Source organism: Macrobrachium nipponense, chromosome 3, assembly GCF_015104395.2.
Source record: "Macrobrachium nipponense isolate FS-2020 chromosome 3, ASM1510439v2, whole genome shotgun sequence".
Lineage (NCBI taxonomy): Eukaryota > Metazoa > Arthropoda > Malacostraca > Decapoda > Palaemonidae > Macrobrachium > Macrobrachium nipponense.
In genome coordinates this window covers 112,987,330-113,006,253 of record NC_087202.1, presented here as the reverse complement: position 1 = coordinate 113,006,253, position 18,924 = coordinate 112,987,330, and the positions used below count along the sequence as shown (strand labels likewise).

Here is an 18,924-nt window from a genome sequence, read left to right as displayed (position 1 = left end):
TTCTCGGTTGGCCTTGTTTTCGCCAAAGAAGGGCAAAACACATTTACTGAAGGAAGGATTTGAGGCTGTCTGTCTGTCAAGTCAGGCAGTCTTCTTCTCCTTTTCCTTGCTCGTCGCTTTCTACATCCTCGCATCCAAGAACGCACAGGCGTCCTTTTGAGTGCGTTTCTGGAAGTGTCGATGAGCGTGACAGAGACGCAAGATGTCGCACAGGCGGCCGCCGTCTTTGTCAGGAGTTGCGAACGTCCATAATACTCGTCCGGACGACGATCACCGTACATAGGCTTATGACTAGCACGCTTCATGAGTGGCGCTCCCCTTGAAGACAGGACGCTTTTGATGACGCTTTTCGGGACGCCTCCGTATTTGATAAGCAACAGTCATGTCGAAGTTTTTTTTACCAAGACGTTCGGGAGGGGAAACCTTGGTTTCTTAATAAGAATCTTATCGACGTTTGGGTATGATGGCGGATAGGAAATATCTACTTCCTTCCGTAAACCCTAGAGATGAACAGGAATTCTGTCTCTTCCGCGATTTATGAGGAAATTACGAAGATTTAAAGAGTTCCTGTATTAACTTCCTTCCTTAAGGAGATATATATACTCTTTCTATCGTTCTATTAACGAAAAGAAACGAAGATAGTAAAAGTTTTTTCCTTTCTCTATCTGCCTCGGCAGGGAAAGAAGGTAGTAGAGTATCTGCTGTATGATAATACGATACGGTCAAATCATAAGCACATACCGTAGTTAATTCGTTTGCTGGTGCAACTCTATTACCAGTATCCTTACAGGACTTTCCTAGGAAGGACTACGCTTAAAGGGATTGTTATGACAAATACCTAATTAGCTTCTAGATTTATCGAAGTCTTGTTTTGCTTAAATATACATTAATAAGAACTTCCTCAAGTTCGATAATAATTTTATAAGATTCCTTTATTGAATGGAGTAGCTGGCAACTCTGGAAGAGTAAGGCCAGACAGCTACGGAGGCTGCTATCGCTTAGACCAACGCATTAACCATCTATTTCTCAGTCATGAGAGGTCGGTCCTGCGGGATGGAATGACTAACCTTATCTATCCCCTACAATCGCGGTCTTAGCCTCGGATTGAGGGGATAGTTAAGCAAACATAAATAAAATATTGTCTGCCTTTTGCTAAGAAGCTTTCAATAAGAAAGATATTACAGCCTTTCAATGCTGATTACCGTAGGTAACATTATTAAAGGAATCTAACGCAGCAGAACACTATATATTATATAATGCTCTCATGCTTACGAAAGCATGGCTTATTAGAGTACATGCTTAGTGAGAAGATGAATGTAGTAGAGAATTCACTTTAAGTCTACGGTATGGTCAAGTCTTATGGCCTTTCATGCATCAGGGCGCTCGACAAGATCCTCTCTGAGATGCCATTCAGAACCCTTGGTGTTCTATGCACCAATACGCTCGTAAGACTCTCGCGAGGACGTCTCTTGAAGATGCTCAACGTCCTACGCATTGAGACGTGAGGAAGCTTTTGCAGATGCTCGACGTCCTACACGCAGAGACGCTCATCAGGACGCTCTGGAAGACGCTCGACGTCATAAACATTGATAAGCTTTTTGGAAGACGCTTGATGTCTTACACATCTGGACGCTCGCCAGGACGCTAGCGAGGACGCTTTTGAAAACGTTCGGCATCCGACACGTCATGTCGCTCAGCAGAGCACTTACCAGGACGTTCTTCAGAACGTTAGGCGTCCTACGCATCAAGACATTCGCCAGGATTCCTGCAAGTACGGTCTTCAAGAGGGCGTCTTCGAAGAAGAGCAAGGAGTTTGGTCTCGTCAAGATGTCTACTTTGCTTTCTACGAAGGGAGCGTTCAATAGAATCCATGACTTGATGAATTCCAGAAAAACTGTAAGCAGATTTCGGTGTCATAAAATGCCTCGTCTGCTTTCGGGACTGCGCTGCCGAAGGGGAACATTAAGGTCCTACATGTCGTAAGCCCAGTCTCTGATTAGGAATCCTGCCCCTTCCTCGATTTCTGCGGGAATCAGGAAAAACTATATGCTCGAATTCCTGGATTACTTTCTGTCATGTAAATGGGTTAGTTCTCATTGACAAAGATCTTAATAACTTTTATTTTATCGCATAAGCGGATAAGCTCGCTGCATTAACAAAATTCGAAAGAGCTCTCATTCATTAGTCAGAGGCTCATCCAGGAAAAAGACTTGTAGACTACGTCCATGAAGTCTTATGTCCAATATCATAAGAAATTGGAACTGTCCTTTTCGATCCTCGGTTCTCACTTGATCGCCATTCGAATAATGTTAATTCGTTCTCTTGGCAAAGAGAACGAAGACAGTCGATTTCCATTCTCTCTCTCTTCCTCGTCGAGGAAAGCAATAGTAGAGAAATTAGATGTTCAAGTGACTACAATACTTACGTATTTTAACTTTGCGTCATATTACTTAATGTAGGGTTCAAGTCAATATACGCATATCATGGTTACCTCTACAGATGGCACCGAAAAGACGGTTATTGTAAGTGTATTTAATCGGTCCTTCCTGCAAACTTCCAGGAGTTTCCAGCTGTTAGGACAACGCTAAAAGGTATTGTTACAACAACACTAACTCAGCGTCTGCATCTAGCGAATTATGTTTTCGCTTAAATATGCCTGCTTGAGAATTTCCTTCTGATCGATAATAGTAACAAACCTATTCCTTCGTAGAAGAGAGTAGCTGGTAACTCAGGCAGAATAGTGCGAGACGAGAGGTTGCTGTCATTGTGGATGACGCAGTATATTTAATCGGTACTCCAGGCAACTTTCCAGGAGTTTTTCGATTTAACATTTGGTAATTAAGCGTAATGTTACGACAACACAAAATCAGCTTCTGTATTTAGCGAATTTCTGTTTCGCTTAAATATGCCAACTTGAGAGTTTCTGTTCAAATAATGGAAAATCTATTCTTTAGATGAATAGAATGCTGGCAACTCGGCATAAGACTGCGAGAAGGTGAATAAGCTGCTGCCTGCTGCCTGTAACTGTCACAGTGTCACCAACTCAGTATGAGGTAGCGCGCTGTTACGCTCGGTCGCTTACGTCTCTCTCTCCCGCAGGATTGATTGACGAACCGTATCTCTACCCTACAATCATGACTTTCGCCTCGGGTTGAGGGGATTTCTAGTAATCATGAATAAAACACGACTTCCTTTTGCTAAGAAATTTTCAACAGAGATATCTCTTAGACCTGTTCAGCGCTGCTTACCGCACTGTAACAGAATTCTGTACGATTCTACCGCGGCATAGCACTATAATAATGCGCTCCTGCTTATGCAAAGCGCAGCCTTATTAGGGAAGGAAGCATGCTAGTGACAGGAATGGATAGAGTCTGCTGGGGACCCATTTCCTCGCTGGAGAAGCTTGTTTCCCTGAATAGGACTGCAATTCAGACCTCTACAGTTTTTTTCCTACAGGAGAACTGAAATAACATCAAAGATCTAGAAATAATTCTAAACATCTCTCAATGGGTTGACGATCACCTCAGGTGAGGGACCGAGAGGGTGCCAGGCATCCGGACAGAGGTACAGAGGTCCTGGCACATAATCTAAGAGAATTGGAAGCAATTTGGTTGGCTCTCCAGTTCCTCGAAGAGTGAGTTTTTGGTCGATTGGTCCAAATCATCTCAGATAATTTCGCAGTTCTCTCATATCCCAAGAAGAGAGAGATGGTTATAGACATAGGCACGGAACGTAACGATCCTCAAGAGGTTCGTTACACTATTGCACGTCCGTGCGATCTTCTCGATCGACGGCAGCAACTACTGACGTCTGGATAATCCTCTTATTAGGAAGTATGTCGAGAGTTGTGGAGACTTTGGAGACGTCCTTTCGTAGATTTCTTCGCAATATTGAAGACGAAGAAGCTTCCTCTACGTTGCTTCCCTTATTCTCGATCCGAGAGCGGTAGCAATAGACGCCATCATATAGTATGGAAATGGGGATGAGTTGGTTAGTCTCTTTTCCCCTATTCAAAAGCTTAGGAAATATGATAAGTAAATCGCTGGCGTCAGAGGGAGCGAGAAAGACGCTGATCGCCCCATGTTGAACCTTCGAGAGGCTGGATTCACAGAGGTCACGTCCTTCAGAGAGCACTTTCCAAGGACCCCCTTTCCGAGAGAATCGGTCTACTCTTCAACAGCCTCCACTTCGAGAGGTACCTATAAACCTCTCCGCTCTGGAGTCTGGATAAGTTCAGACTGTCGAGAAGCGAGAGGATCTTCAATATTAATTACAAGTCTCATTGCCAAAGCAAAGCAGTGCTGCATATTTTGCAGTGTACCAATCGGAGTGGGCCAATTCTGGAGATAGTGCAGGAAGAATGACTAATCCTACACCTCCACCTCTGTGAATTACTTTACCGTCTTCCCTTTCCGTCTGAAGTATGGGATAAGCTAACAGTCCCAACGATTGTAGAATACAGAAAATATTGTTGACGGCCTCTAGGCTCAGAGATTCGGATCTGTCAAACAACAAAGCCCTTCACGATCTTTGAGGTCTGCGGAAATCTTGAAATGGTCTAGATCGAAGCTTCCGGCATGGAACTTAGACGTAGTCTGAAGTTCTTGATGTCAAAGCATTTCGAACCTCTCCTTTCTGTAAACTTAATACACGTGACCAGAAAGGCTAATTTTCTAACCACTCTAGCTACGACAAAGAGGGTTAGTGAGGTTTTAGCCATCATCAGAGGTTTTTGGCTTTAGAGGACATAATTCTGTCCTCTAAGCCTTCCGTTCTTGCTAAGAACGAAAACCCGTCTAACCCTTGGCCCAAAGGCCTGGAGATCAAGGGGATGGCACAAATTATTGGGCAAGAGCCACAGAGAGTCCTGTGCCCTGTCGGGGCTCTCAAGTTTTATCTTGATAAAACTAAAGAAAGTCGAGGTCCATTCGGACAATCTGCGGTGTTCCGCAAAAAGACCAGACTTGCCCTGTTTCGAAGAACGCCCTGGCGTTATTTTTAAGGAGTCTTTCTAAGAGGCTCACTCGTCATGTTTGAACAAAGATTTGAAACCTTTTAAAGTAAATGCTCACGAGGTGAGGGCGCGGCCTCGGAAGCATTTCAACAGATCATGGCACTCAGTTACATCCTGAGTACATGAGCGTTTTAGCGAAGCAACTCTGTGTTCGCTTCACACTCCCTGAGAGATGTGAAGACGTCATATGAGATCTGCTGCTCGCTAGGGCCATACGTGGGTCCGCAGACACAATCTTGGGGCAAGAAGTACCACTCATCCTATCCTGTAGAAAATAGTTAGGAAGAGCTCTTAATTTTTATTTGTTGAGTCGCCGCCAATGGCGGACTTCTTCAACTCTTAAGCCTTAGTTAAAACACCTTAAAACTTTGGCTAGGTTGGTCAGGTGGTGATATTTATTTTACTTCTTAGCCTCATGTATGGTCAATATGGTCTAGACACATTGTGGTCACGCCCCGCCCCCGTCCGATCATCTAGAACTCACCAGCTATACAGGTCACGTCCTTGCTGGAGAGACTAGTAAAGCAAAAGCAAGACTTAGGTGACAGTAATCACGAGTCAGCTATGCTAAACAGGTAAGGAACCAAGATGTCTATCATCTGCATGTGAAATGTTTCCCAAAATCCTTTTATTCTGTCCCGGGGTCCCCACCTCCAATGGTGGGAATCAGCTATATATATATATCTGACAGGTAAGTGTCATGAACAAAATGATATTGTTATGATACAATAAAGTTTGTTCATACTTACCTGGCAGATATATATAATCAAGTACCCGCCCAACCTCCCCTCGGGGACAGTGGCATTAGAAAATCTGAATAGAAGATGGGAATAGTTCCTGACACCCGCCTCCCAGCGGCGTGGGGAATGGGTACGAACCACCTGGCCGACCACTGCGTGTGGCCTGGAGTTTTGAAATTCTGTCGGGCTTCGGAGAATACAGCTATATATATATATAATGCCAAGGTAAGTATGAACAAACTTTATTGTATCATAACAATATCATATTTATCAAATAAAATCTTACTAATTCACTTATAGTATTTTCTTTAATGAATTAAGTTAAGTATACCTTAGTTTAACCAGACAACTGAGCTGATTAACAGCTTTCCTAGGGCTGGCCCGAGGGATTAGATATTTTTGACGTGGCTAGTAACCAATTGGTTACTTAGCAACAGGACATACAGCTTATTGTGGGATCCAAACCACATTATATGGAGAAATACGTACCAGAAATAAATTCCTCTGAATCCCCTTTGGTAGAGCGGAGCACTAACTTATGCTACAAAATCAGTAGGCAAGCACGCAAACCACTCATCCAGTAAGGATCTCTCTTAAATGAATTTATATTATTGCTGTTTACATAAATACATATATTGGTATTTGAAAATTAAATCATTTATTTATCATACAAAAAACATACTTCCCTGTTAGAGAGAGAGAGAGAGAGATAATTATTATTTTTATTATATGATATTTAATCTTATTAAACTTACCAATATAGTATTAATCTATCTTAATATTTAAAAATTAGTAAATCATTTTTGTATCATAAAAATGTATTTGGTCATGAAAATAACAACAAAATACACTAATTAGTGAAAATTATAATTGGAAAAAAATGCAAATAGGCAAATTTCCCACAAATAATGGGTAGAAATGTCCAAAGAAAAATCTGCAAATAGGTGATTACGTGAATCTCGAGAAAGTGGATACAGGGGTTTGACTGTTTGTAGTTAGCTTGTGTAAACAAAGAACATACTGGTATATCTCTGTGGGGAAGGGCAGACTATATATCTGTGGGGAAGGGCAGAATTGCTGTCTGATTGTTTGCAGCCTTTCGGTCCCTTGCTATACCCATTTTTGTAGTCTTGTATGTTACCTCTGTTCCCACTTCCAGTCTTCCCTCTTGCTGTCCAACCACTCCAACTTGTTTTTACTGTCAGTAATACTGAGTGACTTGAAGTGTCCCAGTGCTAGGCTTTATAGTCAGATTTTTGTAAATCAAATCAACTACATTACCCTTAAGGTCATTATAAGTTTCATTTACTTTCAGTGGCCAAAAGAAGATCGCTTTTTGACGATAGCCACGATCACGAAGTTCAAGAACTAACTGGTATTATTCGCCATGATTTGACATCCCTTACTAAACAACTAACTGATCTACGCAACCAGTCTCGTATTGCTAGCCCTAATGGAACTAGTTCGCACCTTCAGAAACATTCATCCAATCTGGTGGGATCCCTCCAGACCAAGGTTGCATTCATCACACAGAAGTTTAAGGATGTTCTAGAAGTTCGTACAGAGGTAGGTATTGTTGAATAATCTTTCCAAATTTGCTTTTAATTTAACTTCTTGCTTACTTTTGTAAAATGTACGTTTATCATTAGGGACAATGTTACCACTGTGAGTGTTCTGTACATTAGTTAGAGGTAAAGTAACATACTTTAGATTTGAAAAAAAAATTGTTCAAATATTCCATTTTTCTTCCCCTCCACCTGCAGTTAAAAATAGAAAAACAAGATTATCTTTGTCTATTCTTGGACCATTTTTGGTATCCAGGCAGCATTTTACTTATGCTTCTACTTCTTGGAGCAGGTTAGTAAATAAATGTGGTATTGATCTCTCCATTGGAAAAATTAATATTTTATTTTCTGTTTATTTCAGAACCTCAAAAAGCAGGCTGAAAGGCGTGATCATTTTACTGGTGGTGCAGTTAGTGGTGAGCTTCCTCCTGGTGCGGTATCTGGGTATCACCATGGTTCAGTCCTTGTAGCTGATGAAGCTGCCGCATATTCAACAAATGTAGACTCAAGTAGAAGTAATGGGGAGGTTGCTATCAATCTTGGTAGTGGTGGCACTTACCATCAACAGCTACAACTTATGGAAGAGCAGGATACTTACCTACAGAGTCGTGCTGATACAATGCGAACAATCGAATCCACTATTGTGGAATTAGGTCAGATGTTTACCCAACTAGCAACCATGGTTAAAGAACAAGAAGAGCTAGTACATAGGTATGTCAAAAGTCTTGATACTAAATATAGTATTGAACAAAACCCAGAAGATTACCAAGTATAACTTGTTTACCAGTAAGTATTTACATAGTATTAACACTTGAGTACTTTTGGGCCCTAGCTGTGGCCCTTTCTCAAGAGATGTGTAGGTGGTCAGACTGGGTTAAGGCCCAGCAGTCTGACCACCTGCACATCTCTTGAGAAAGGGCAGCTAGGGCCTGAAAGTACTAAAATGTTAGTACTATGTAAATACTTAAAAGTAAACAAGTTATATGTACTCAGTAATCTTGTGGGTTACTTTTTCCACATTCAGAAAAAAACTGAAAGAAGTTTTTGTATGGTTAAATATATTATTGTGTTAGAAAGGTTTTATGGTAATTTATCTTTGATTTCTTGAATTAGATGCCAAAAGCTATTATTAAAAAGAAAACTCATACAAGATAAATATGAATTGTCATTATAGGAAGTAAAGGAATTTTTATGTTGCTACTATTTTCTTTTTTTATTTTTGTTGTCTTTTACTGGATGTACAGTGTGTTTTCTCTTTTTAACCTCCATCAAATCTAATAGAAGTCCTAAAGTATTTTTTATCTTGATTCCTCATTGGGGATCAGTACCGAATTGTTTGTAGTATTTTAACAATTGAAGGAATTGCAAAGGAGGGGTTAGGTAGCTCTGGCATTATATTAATTGTAGTTAAGTACTTAGCTAATAATAAACATTATTATACTAGTAGTAGAGTTGTAAGGAAATACAAAAATGAAATCGATTGGTGGTGGTGTATACAAATAGCTTAGTGATAATGGAGAGGAGTGGATTGGAAATCTACTTAGACATATGGTGAATGGAAAGAAAACCAGGACATGTAGTTGCAAAATAGGCTTGTGGATGTTGTCAGAGATAGCTTCACAAGAGATGTTCTAGATTGCACAATATATGTAATGCAAAATTACTTGTAATGGAATATAAAGGAAGAGCAAATGAGAAAAAAAAAGAGGCAAAGGAAAGATTTTGTTGTACGACTGTGGAGCAGGTATTGTGAGGTCAACAAGAAAGAACAGCGTGAAGTCCTTTACTATTTTTTTTACTACTTGACATTGTAGGAGATATGGGCAGTGCCCATAAAATTGATATAAGTACTTCTTTTGAAAAGGTGCGATTTTAGAATACTTGGATACATGATCAGTGCATTGGGAAGATATCACACACACACACACACACACACACACACACTACAAATTCCCTTTAATATCAAATTCATTTTACTGTCAAAATATAACTTATACCAGGTAGGAGTTATATATAAGCACATCTACCTTCTTCCGGGATATGAGGATATGAGTACTTGTGTTTTTAGGTAAACTTGGCATAACCTTGTAATTACTCTAATTACTATTTATAGTTATGTAGCTTAACAACTTACAGGTTGGTTCCTGAAATTACATATTTTTATGTAGCATAACATTTTTACTCATAAGATTCTTTTCCTCAACAGGATAGATGCCAATGTTGAAGATGCTGAACTCAACGTAGAGGCTGCTCACTCTGAACTTCTTAAATATTTCAAATCTGTGTCTTCGAATCGAATGTTGATGATAAAAGTCTTTGGTATAATGATTGCATTCTTTGTTATTTTTGTAGTTTTCATGGCATAGTGTGGTGAGATGTATGGTGTGGTACGTGTACTTTATATATCTAGTGTGCGTATAATCATTTTATATTATATATACATACATACATACATAATATATATATTTGTACACATACATATATATGCATACAGTATACTACAAGGTATGAAGGCAAAACAAGTTCTTTGGTAAACCAGCTTTCTCATTTAAGTGATAAAAAAGCAAAGCATAAGACAAAATTGTGGTAGATGTTATAATAAGAAATAAAAATGCTTGGAACATTATGAGCCATGCAAAGAAAAGTATGATCCATAACAGTTAATGGGTCATGAACCTTTACCATAAACACAGAATAAATTCTATAATAGAAATAAGGGAATGCCTTAAAGAAACTGATTTATACCACTGTTCAGTCACAAAGAGGTGGAAGGTATACCATATAACTCTTCAGTGCGTTATGTTTCTTGTTGCATTTTCTCATGTTGTGGACTGCTCTGATGTTTTCATTTATTATTTGTGTAATTTATTTTATTATGCTAGTCTTTCATTGTTATTTTTAATTTTGCGATCTTTTATCATACACTAATTTCTGTCATCATGAAGGATTTGGTATTGTGCTTCTCATTTTAAGCCCTGATGATGGGAAACTTGGTTTCCTGAAAGCTTGGTGTGTTTATGTATATGATACATGAGAAGTTGCAGTTCTGCTTTAGTTTCCTTTAGATATATCTTAAAATCTTTGAAGGAATATATATATATATATATATATATATATATATATATATATATATATATATATATATATATATATATATATATATATATCCCAAGTGACCTTTTTTAACTATGATTTCTTCACACTTGGATACACTTGTCACTGCCAAACATAAGATCAAATTGTCAAAATTCTAATGCTCATGACAGGATTAGAACCCATACCTGACAAGTTAGTGAATTCAACCTGAACCTCTTGACAACATCAAGTGGTTAAAGTTAACTTCATTATGATGTACCGGGTGCAGGGTCAAATCCTGCCACTGACATCAGAATTTCTTCATGTCTTTTTCAGTATGTGGATCGTAGGCTTTGTAGTGACAAAGTATATGAAAAATTGTGATGAAACCGATGAGGTAAAAAATCAATGATGTAAAGGTCATTGTACGTATGTATTGTATGTATGCATGTATGTATGCATATTTTTATTTATCTCCCAATAAAGTTATATAGTAGATTTTGATTGAATAACAATTTTAACAGTGTACTTTGTGTTAAAGATATATTGAACAAAAAGAAACTAAATGATAGCACATCATGTGAGAGATTGGTAGCAAGTAACCATACATAAATTAAAAACATAAGAAATTATATAATGAGAGATGAAACGAGTTGAAGTGAAAAGATTAGAAATTGATAAAACAGAAAGAAATTATTGAACATTGTCGAGAGAGAGAGAATAACCATTTGCCCATCAATCATTCTTCTTGGTTGTTCTTGGAAAGTTAAGATGAAAAGAATTGGTAGTTTTGCATTTAAATACTTTAATACATACATGATAGAGGTCAGTTTTGAGAAAGTTTAATGTTCATTAGTTTATTTTATCTTGAAGGAACTTTCTTTAAAAAATTTATTTTTGATGTAACATTTTATATGATTCCCAACTTTTTTATCAGCTAACATTACAATCACATTTAAAGAAAACTCTGAAGCATATGATAACCTAGGAACATCAAATTTGCAACTCTGTTCACTAATTTTATTTTGTATATATCAAATACAGGTATTTAAATGTAAATGTTCCCTGATTCTTTTGTCCTTTTTCGTAACCAGCTTCCAACATTCACTTCAAACGATAAATGATATCATTCTGTCTGTCTGCTTGTGTGTGTGATTGCCTACCCAAGGTGTAGTACGGAGCTGATACTCTTGATTTTGTATTATTTCATTATTCACGGCGATAATGCTATAATCATTATTTTAATTGTATGTGCTGTAATAAAAGTTTAGTATGCATGTTAATGTTTGTTTCATAAAGTTTATAAAAACACTTTTAAGAGACATGGCAAATATGAACAGGAATTATTTAGATATTACTGTGTTTGTATATATAATATATAATATATATATATATATATATATATATATATATATATATATATATATATATATATATATATATAGATATATATATATATATATATATATATAATATATAATAAAATATATATATATATAAATATATATATATATCATATATATATATTATATAATTTATAAAAAATAAGGAAATCGTGCCCCCATATCTGCTGAACCACTCACCCCTGCTTAACCAAGGAAGGAAGGGATTTTAAGTGACATAACTGTATGCACTGTACCAACAGGCAAAAACATTTTGCATTTTGTATTTCTTGCTGTTTCATCACATCTTTCACTGGGTAGAAAGATGAAAAACAATATAAATGATAATAGATACATCACTCCGAAACCAAACCAATGTACATTCTGCACTATGTACATAATGATAGGTTGTTCATATATGTTGGTTGAAAATTTGTTTAACTTATTTTCTTGCATATGAAATTTTAATTTTTTTTATTCTATATCATTTACGACCAGTAGTGATTAATATTAGTATTTTTATCATAAAAGGCATAAACAGGTGGTCTGCATGATTGGTTAGTGCATGGTACTCACTCTGTTATGCAAGGTGCTCACTGTTAACAGGTTTCAGACATTCAAAAGGGGTCTTCGAACATATTGCTTTCTGATTCCGGGTATGACTATATATCACATTTAATAATTAATTAATATTTATATAATTATATATATATATATAATATTATATATATATCATAATATAATTATAATTAATATATTATTATATATATATATATAGATATATTCTTATATGTATGTATATGTATGTGTGAATAATTTTATATTTAGAAATTTTATCAGAAAAAATAAGTTGGACATGAATGCATATTTCGACAATACGTCAAGACGATGGTTGCTATATATTGGTTGAAACATAGTGGCCTTTAAATGGCTTTGTTTATTTAATCACCCTTTTAATTTTTATGTATATATATAATATATGATATATATAGTATATATATATTGTGTGTGTGTGTGTGTACATAAGAATGAGAGAAGAGTCTAAGTATATAATGATGAGTGAATAGTCTGTGTGTTAAGAGGCTAGCTTTGAAATTGTACTGTATATATACTATGTATGTATGTGTGTATGCATCTATGGAATGATAATTCCAGGCTCCTTTAAAAATCTTTATTAGGTTTTAGACCTGAATGGAAGAACTAGTTGCAAATATATAAATAATCCTGCAGCAGGTGATATCATTATCCCTAAAGAGTATTCCTGACATGTAAACTGATGGAAAGTTTTCATGTTGAAATAGGCCTGTTGTGGCAAAGGTAGTGGGTTAACAGCAAACAGCCTTGCTACTTCAATTGCCAGTATCAGAGTGCCCTTACACTTCAAAGGAGCTTGTCATTTTGGCTACCAGAACTGATTAACCCTGCACAAATATTGTGATTAGGCAGTACGTCGTCATTGTTGGTTATGGGTAACTTAATAATGCACTGCAGCACGTGGAAAGATACATAAAAAAAGAACTCAAGAAATATGCACAAAAATTACAATGTTCACAACTACAGGACGCAATGCCCTTCTTTACTGATAAGCGTTTTTCCATAACCAGTCAAGAGAAGTCAACTCCCGAAAAGGGAAAGTTTTAAGCCACAGCGCTTCAGTGGCGTGGTCGGTATGGTGTTGGCGTGCCATCTCGGTGGCCCCGAGTTCGATTCTAGTTCATTCCATTGAGGAGTGAGATGCTTGTATTTCTGGTGATAGAAGTTCATTCTCGACGTGGTTCAGAAATCACGTAAAGCCGTTGGTCCCGTTGCAGAATAACCACTGGTTCCATGCAACGTAAAAACACCATACAAACAAGCATGGCCACACCCACTTCTTAAGTGAACAAGTACTAGTAGATTTTGGGGATCTAGCTCGTCCCTTGTGATGAGGAACAGCACTGTCCCATACAAACACGGGATATACTATAAGTACTCAACGTGGGAATATGCGAAACCATCACATACAAGCCCAATCTAACTGCATGGGGCACTAACCAGAATGAAACCGTCATGCAGACACTTGGAAAACAAGTAGTGCACAGGCAATCATGCCGCCTTTGACTACAAATATTGTGCTCCATTAGTATTCACTTCAGCTACAATAAAGTACAACGGAATCTCCCCGCCTCGGGGAGACTCCAAATCAAGTTTCCCACAATGGCCCCCGTAGGAGATAACACTGGGGAATGGCTTCAACCCTCCACAAGGCTTCCTATGAGAACGGTGAAAGGCGCATGGTGGCTTATACACTTACTGACCAGACCAGTAGAAATTAAGTTCCCTTTACGTCGTTATATAGATCTGTTTTAGGATTATATTTATACTTTAACGTCAACAAATTGTAAGCCTTTATAGCCTTTGTGAATAACTGTATTGCATACTATAATATTAGCATACTTAACCTTTCCAAGCGAGTGATGATTTTAAGTAGTTTAATTATTAATTTTGAATGTGATAGTCTAATTAAAAATTAATCAGTAATCAACGTAAATGGCTATCAGTGTTATGCATGACTGGAGAATAGGTAATAAAATGTAAAGTTGTCTCCGTACAGGGTCTAGTGCCGCCGGCGCACCTCACGTTGTGCATTGTAGGCATTACTTAACTAAGATCTTTGCATCGTCCCTTTGGCCTCCAGCTGCAACCCCTTTCATTCCTTTTACTGTACCTCCGTTCACATTATCTTCTCTCCGTCTAACTTTCCACCCTTTCCTAACAATTGTTTCATAGTGCAATGCAACTGCTTTGAGGTTTTCCTCCTGTTACGCCTTATTTCCTTTTCACTCTCGGTTTCCTTCTCAGCGTTGAATGGCCCCTTAGGTCCAACGATTTGCCTCTGGCTTCAATTCTATATTCCATTCTGTTCTTAAGTCTAGTTTTATCATGCTCTTATTTCCTGCAAATTCACTTGCAAGGCTCCTTCAACTTTACATCTGCATCGTCATGGATACTTGCGATTAACATTACTTGTTAATGGGTATACAGTGAGAGGACCTCACTTAATAGCCTTTTCACGAAAGAAATACAGGCTGAGAAGCAAATTTTAGAATATGTATAAATTACAAGAGGTGGTATCAAAGATAAATTAGGTATTAAAACAATGTAGCAGTATGTGATTAAATTACGGTTAATAGCTTGCTTGTAGCCTACCAGTTAAGTAGCATGCAGTAGCCATATATGTGAATTGCAGTTGTGGTGGCCTGGATAATGGTGGACCTTAATTAGGAGGATGATGAAGTAAGAAAACGCGTCGTTTGTGATTCTGGGTCTCGATAACGCGTCAGCGAGGTGTGTCACTTCTGTCTGACCGTTCAGAGAATCTGCTGGGCTGTCTGTCATACATAAGATTTTCATCAGTGATATAAGACAGTAAGGGTGAGAGTTGCGTGTAATATGGAAGCATACTTTAACATCATCTGAGAGGAAGGCTTTGTGCCCAGTTGTGCCAAGAAATATCAGAAGGAATTGGCATCACAAAGAAGGTCCCGGGTGGTTTCAAGTGACGGTACAAATATTCAGCTCAGAGTTCTTCCCAAGTTAATCTTTTATGTATTTGTAAATCTATCAAAGGTATTATGTTTGGCAGCTAGTGGGAGCAGACGGGGAATAAAGAAAGCATCGTGGACATCATATTAGGTATGGCCGTCTTGACAGGCGCCTTGCGTGAAGGGTCGGCCTACGAATTCCAAGTTACGACATCTGTATGCATTGCGGGAATCTCTAGGCGGATGCAAAGATCGTAGAATTTGATCTCAAATTATTTATTAATTCTTAGCGTTAATTTTTCTTGGAAAGTTTCTATGTCTGTGTTTTGTAATATTGTTTCTTTCAACTCTAACATTAGAAAATAGAATATAGCTACTTTTGATGCTGATTAAATTACCAACTGAACTTCGACTGAGAAAGTAATTCTTATTGTACTGCAGTTGCTTCTGATTTTCTCATTTTTTCTTGGGCACGATAAATAGGGTTGGAGGTAGGAAAGTCATCCGTTAATTCGTACAATGAGCATTATGAAATGATATGTGGAAGATAAAAACAGTTGGACGAGGCTCATTAATTTTTAAAAAATACAGCGGCCACTGGCTAGAAATTCAATGAAGAAGAATGCAACCTATGGTTGCTGATCAATCCCTTACTATTAACCTTTGACCTAATACCCAACTCTTGCTTGTTCACTCAACCAATAGGTACCCGCCACCCCAACCTCTTTTAGAAATATATTTCTAAGTCTTTAATTTATCCTGTTTGTAGTTCCAAGTGATCTGCTAGACAATTAGATTATAAGAGCTCATCGGAGTAAATGTAAGGCGTTGGAATGGTATCAGTGCCGCGTCTGGGTGTTCAGTTTGGTACAAAACTCCTGAAGGTAACGAGCATTTCCTGGTATATTAAAGTAAGAAGAAAACGAGTGTTTGGAGGCTGGCCAAGTCCCTTGTTCCAGTACTTCACCTTGAAATTTCAGGAACTTTTTTTCTTTAGTTATTATTATTCGGGGATCGTTGTGTGGACCAGTTCCAACACAATAATTTTATTATCAAGAAATTGAAAATACAAAGTGAAGGATTTATGAAGGATATCCGTCACAATCCTAGCAGTTCCTCTGAGCATGCACCCTTGATAACGGATTGGTTCGTTTAGATCAATCGTGCCTTGTAAGACAATGGCCCTTGTCCAAAGGCAAATGTAGTAACGTGTTGAAGATGGGTAAGATGATTAATGCTGACCCCTGCTCTGTATGACCAACAAGAGCTCATAATTAACTGACTCAGCAGATTCAGTAACATGCCATGGTGTTGCCATAAAATTAGAAAAATTTAGTAATTTGATTATGATGTGCTGATAAAATCATCAAAGTGTGTTTCAGTCAAAATACGTACTATCCCCAAAATTAGGGGATGCTGCTTTGTTTTGGAGGTTCACAAGCTCGGGATCAAAGGGAATTGCCGTCAACCATATTCCGCGTTGTTTCATTAATGTAATTGGTCCGGAATCGGCATCGACCTAATGACATTTTCATGTAAACTTACGAACTTTGTTTTTCTGAAATTTACCAGACTTTCCTAACAGACGGTTATTGTTTCTTTCTTTCTTTTGCTTTTGACCAGTTCAAGAACTTTAACTTTACACTATATTATTTTTTCAGTAAGTTCACGTATTCTAAAACTAAAAGGTACTACGCTCACGAAGAAATAGACACCATGTTAATGAGGAATTGTGCACCGTAAGTATGACTTTCAGGCAATTAGCGTTTTTGCAACTCGTGTGGGCCCTATTGATTTTCTTTACATTTCGTTGAATGATGTGTCCCCTTTATGCAGGGAACGCATTACCTATAATGGTCTGGCCTGATGAAGAGGTTCTTGCTTTCGAGGTCATTGATCTACAAGTTTTTTTACGCAATAATCTACCTTTTAACATTTGTCAAATATTATAATACTCTTACACGACCCCCACTGTCCAACATCGAACTGCCCATCAGATAAGCTAATCAGTTATCATGGATATAAAGAAAGCAATGAATTCCAAGTCATCGATTGCCTCATTGATTTTGCCGGCCTTATTTCACCGTAACTAAGTCCGACTAGGTCCAGTCTTTACCTGTTTCCGCCTCAGAACAGTGACACTATCATCATCATCATCATCGTTTCACATAACGAAGTCATAACATTGCGGGTCCAGTTGAGTTGACAGCTCGGCTGCAGACAGGGTAGAGGGAGACCCTCAGGTAAAAACATCGAGAATTGTCATGTTTTCTGGTGGTATTACCCTTTCTCCCTATGTTAACGAGCTTTTATCGTCCCCGTTTCGTCCATTGGAAGTGTCTAAAACCGCACAGTGAGACTAATGTCATTTAGGGGACACGGGAAGTAAGAATAAATAGGTCCATCCCTTCGGCCTACGTGGAGCATCCGGCATTGCGTGTTGCTGCAATACTAGGTATTTCCTTTCACTTCGCGTAAGAAGCAGAATTGCCGGTTGTCAGTTTTGATTTCGTTACCAATCCTCCTTCTATTGCGTAGGCGCTGAGGATTTATGGTAAATTGTAAAGTTTGTCGTTGGTAGGCCATAGGCTTAACCCTCTGCAGTTGTAGGGCTGTAGGTTAGGCTAAAGTTCGGTGACCCGTTCCTTTTTCCCTAGGCAGTTTTCCTACGTTAGGGTCTGTGTAGGTGGCCGTATTTATCTTTAATTACTCCGATATCTCGTGTATATATATATATATATATATATATATCTATATATATATATATATATATATATATATATATATGATATATATATAGGTATATATGTATATAATTTAAATATATATATAGCTATAGAGCTAGGTATATGCATACCTATAAACTACTACTTTATGACACTGTCATATACATTAGGTTAGTCTATTAATCGAATCTTACTGCGCATGACAAGCCTAGCATCTTTTTTTTTTGGGGCATAAGCCACTACTAGTACTAGCTAGGTATGTCATAAAAGTTAACATTTATTCATTAGCCAATTTCCCATTAGCCAGGACAATACAGGCCATACAAGGATTTAAAACTTTATACCTACCTATTTGTTTTGGAAGAAAGAAAGGCATCATGAAAATTGTTTAACTAGGTAGTATCCTAAAGTCTTGCCATATACATGATGCATAGGTATATGTAGCTTATAACTAGGGTAAGCAACCAAATGGCCACTATTTCATTCAGAATTATCACTTTTTTCACTCAATGTTTAATTGGTGTAGCAACAATACCATTTCATCTTTTAGCATACCATTCAAAAGATTAAAACTTAATCTTTTGAATGGTATGCTTAAAGATGTAGGTGCATTGTTGTTTCACCAATTAAATATAGAGTGAAAAAGTGGTCACTTTGAGTAAAAGGGTGGCCATTTGGTCGTTTATCATATAGGGTAAAAAAACCGCATGGTACAGGGGTGGACCATGACGATCAATGTGTACAACCCCCAAAAAAGTACATTATAACGCGTCCTGACATCGGAGATGGGCATCAGACGCGACTTCTTGTTGGTGAGAAACGGAGCTAAAGACCTCTACTCCGGTGTCAGGACGCGTTATAATGTACTTTTCTTGGGGTTGTACACATTGATCGTACA

At 37.8% G+C, this 18,924-nt stretch overlaps 2 protein-coding genes across 7 annotated transcripts in view; both read left to right on the top strand.

The window, feature by feature from the left end:
- LOC135221978 (syntaxin-5-like) overlaps positions 1-11,671 on the top strand; it is a 47,744-nt gene extending 36,073 nt beyond the window's left edge. For all 3 annotated transcript variants that reach the window (XM_064260072.1, XM_064260070.1, XM_064260071.1), the window contains exons 5-7: positions 7,070-7,320; positions 7,681-8,030; positions 9,526-11,671. In XM_064260072.1, coding sequence (XP_064116142.1) covers positions 7,070-7,320; positions 7,681-8,030; positions 9,526-9,685 — 761 coding nt within the window. In that variant the 3' untranslated portion in view covers positions 9,686-11,671. The remainder of the gene's footprint in view (positions 1-7,069; positions 7,321-7,680; positions 8,031-9,525) is intronic.
- A 5,671-nt stretch (positions 11,672-17,342) lies between these two features.
- The window catches only part of LOC135221977 (UMP-CMP kinase-like), a 77,365-nt gene continuing 75,783 nt past the window's right edge, over positions 17,343-18,924 (top strand). The window contains exon 1 of one of the 4 annotated variants that reach the window (XM_064260066.1): positions 17,343-17,538. The gene's annotated coding sequence lies outside the window, so the exon portion shown is untranslated. Of the gene's footprint in view, positions 17,544-17,624; positions 17,756-17,829; positions 17,855-18,924 lie in introns of those variants that run through there. The other 3 variants (XM_064260065.1, XM_064260067.1, XM_064260068.1) reach the window with 3 other exon arrangements.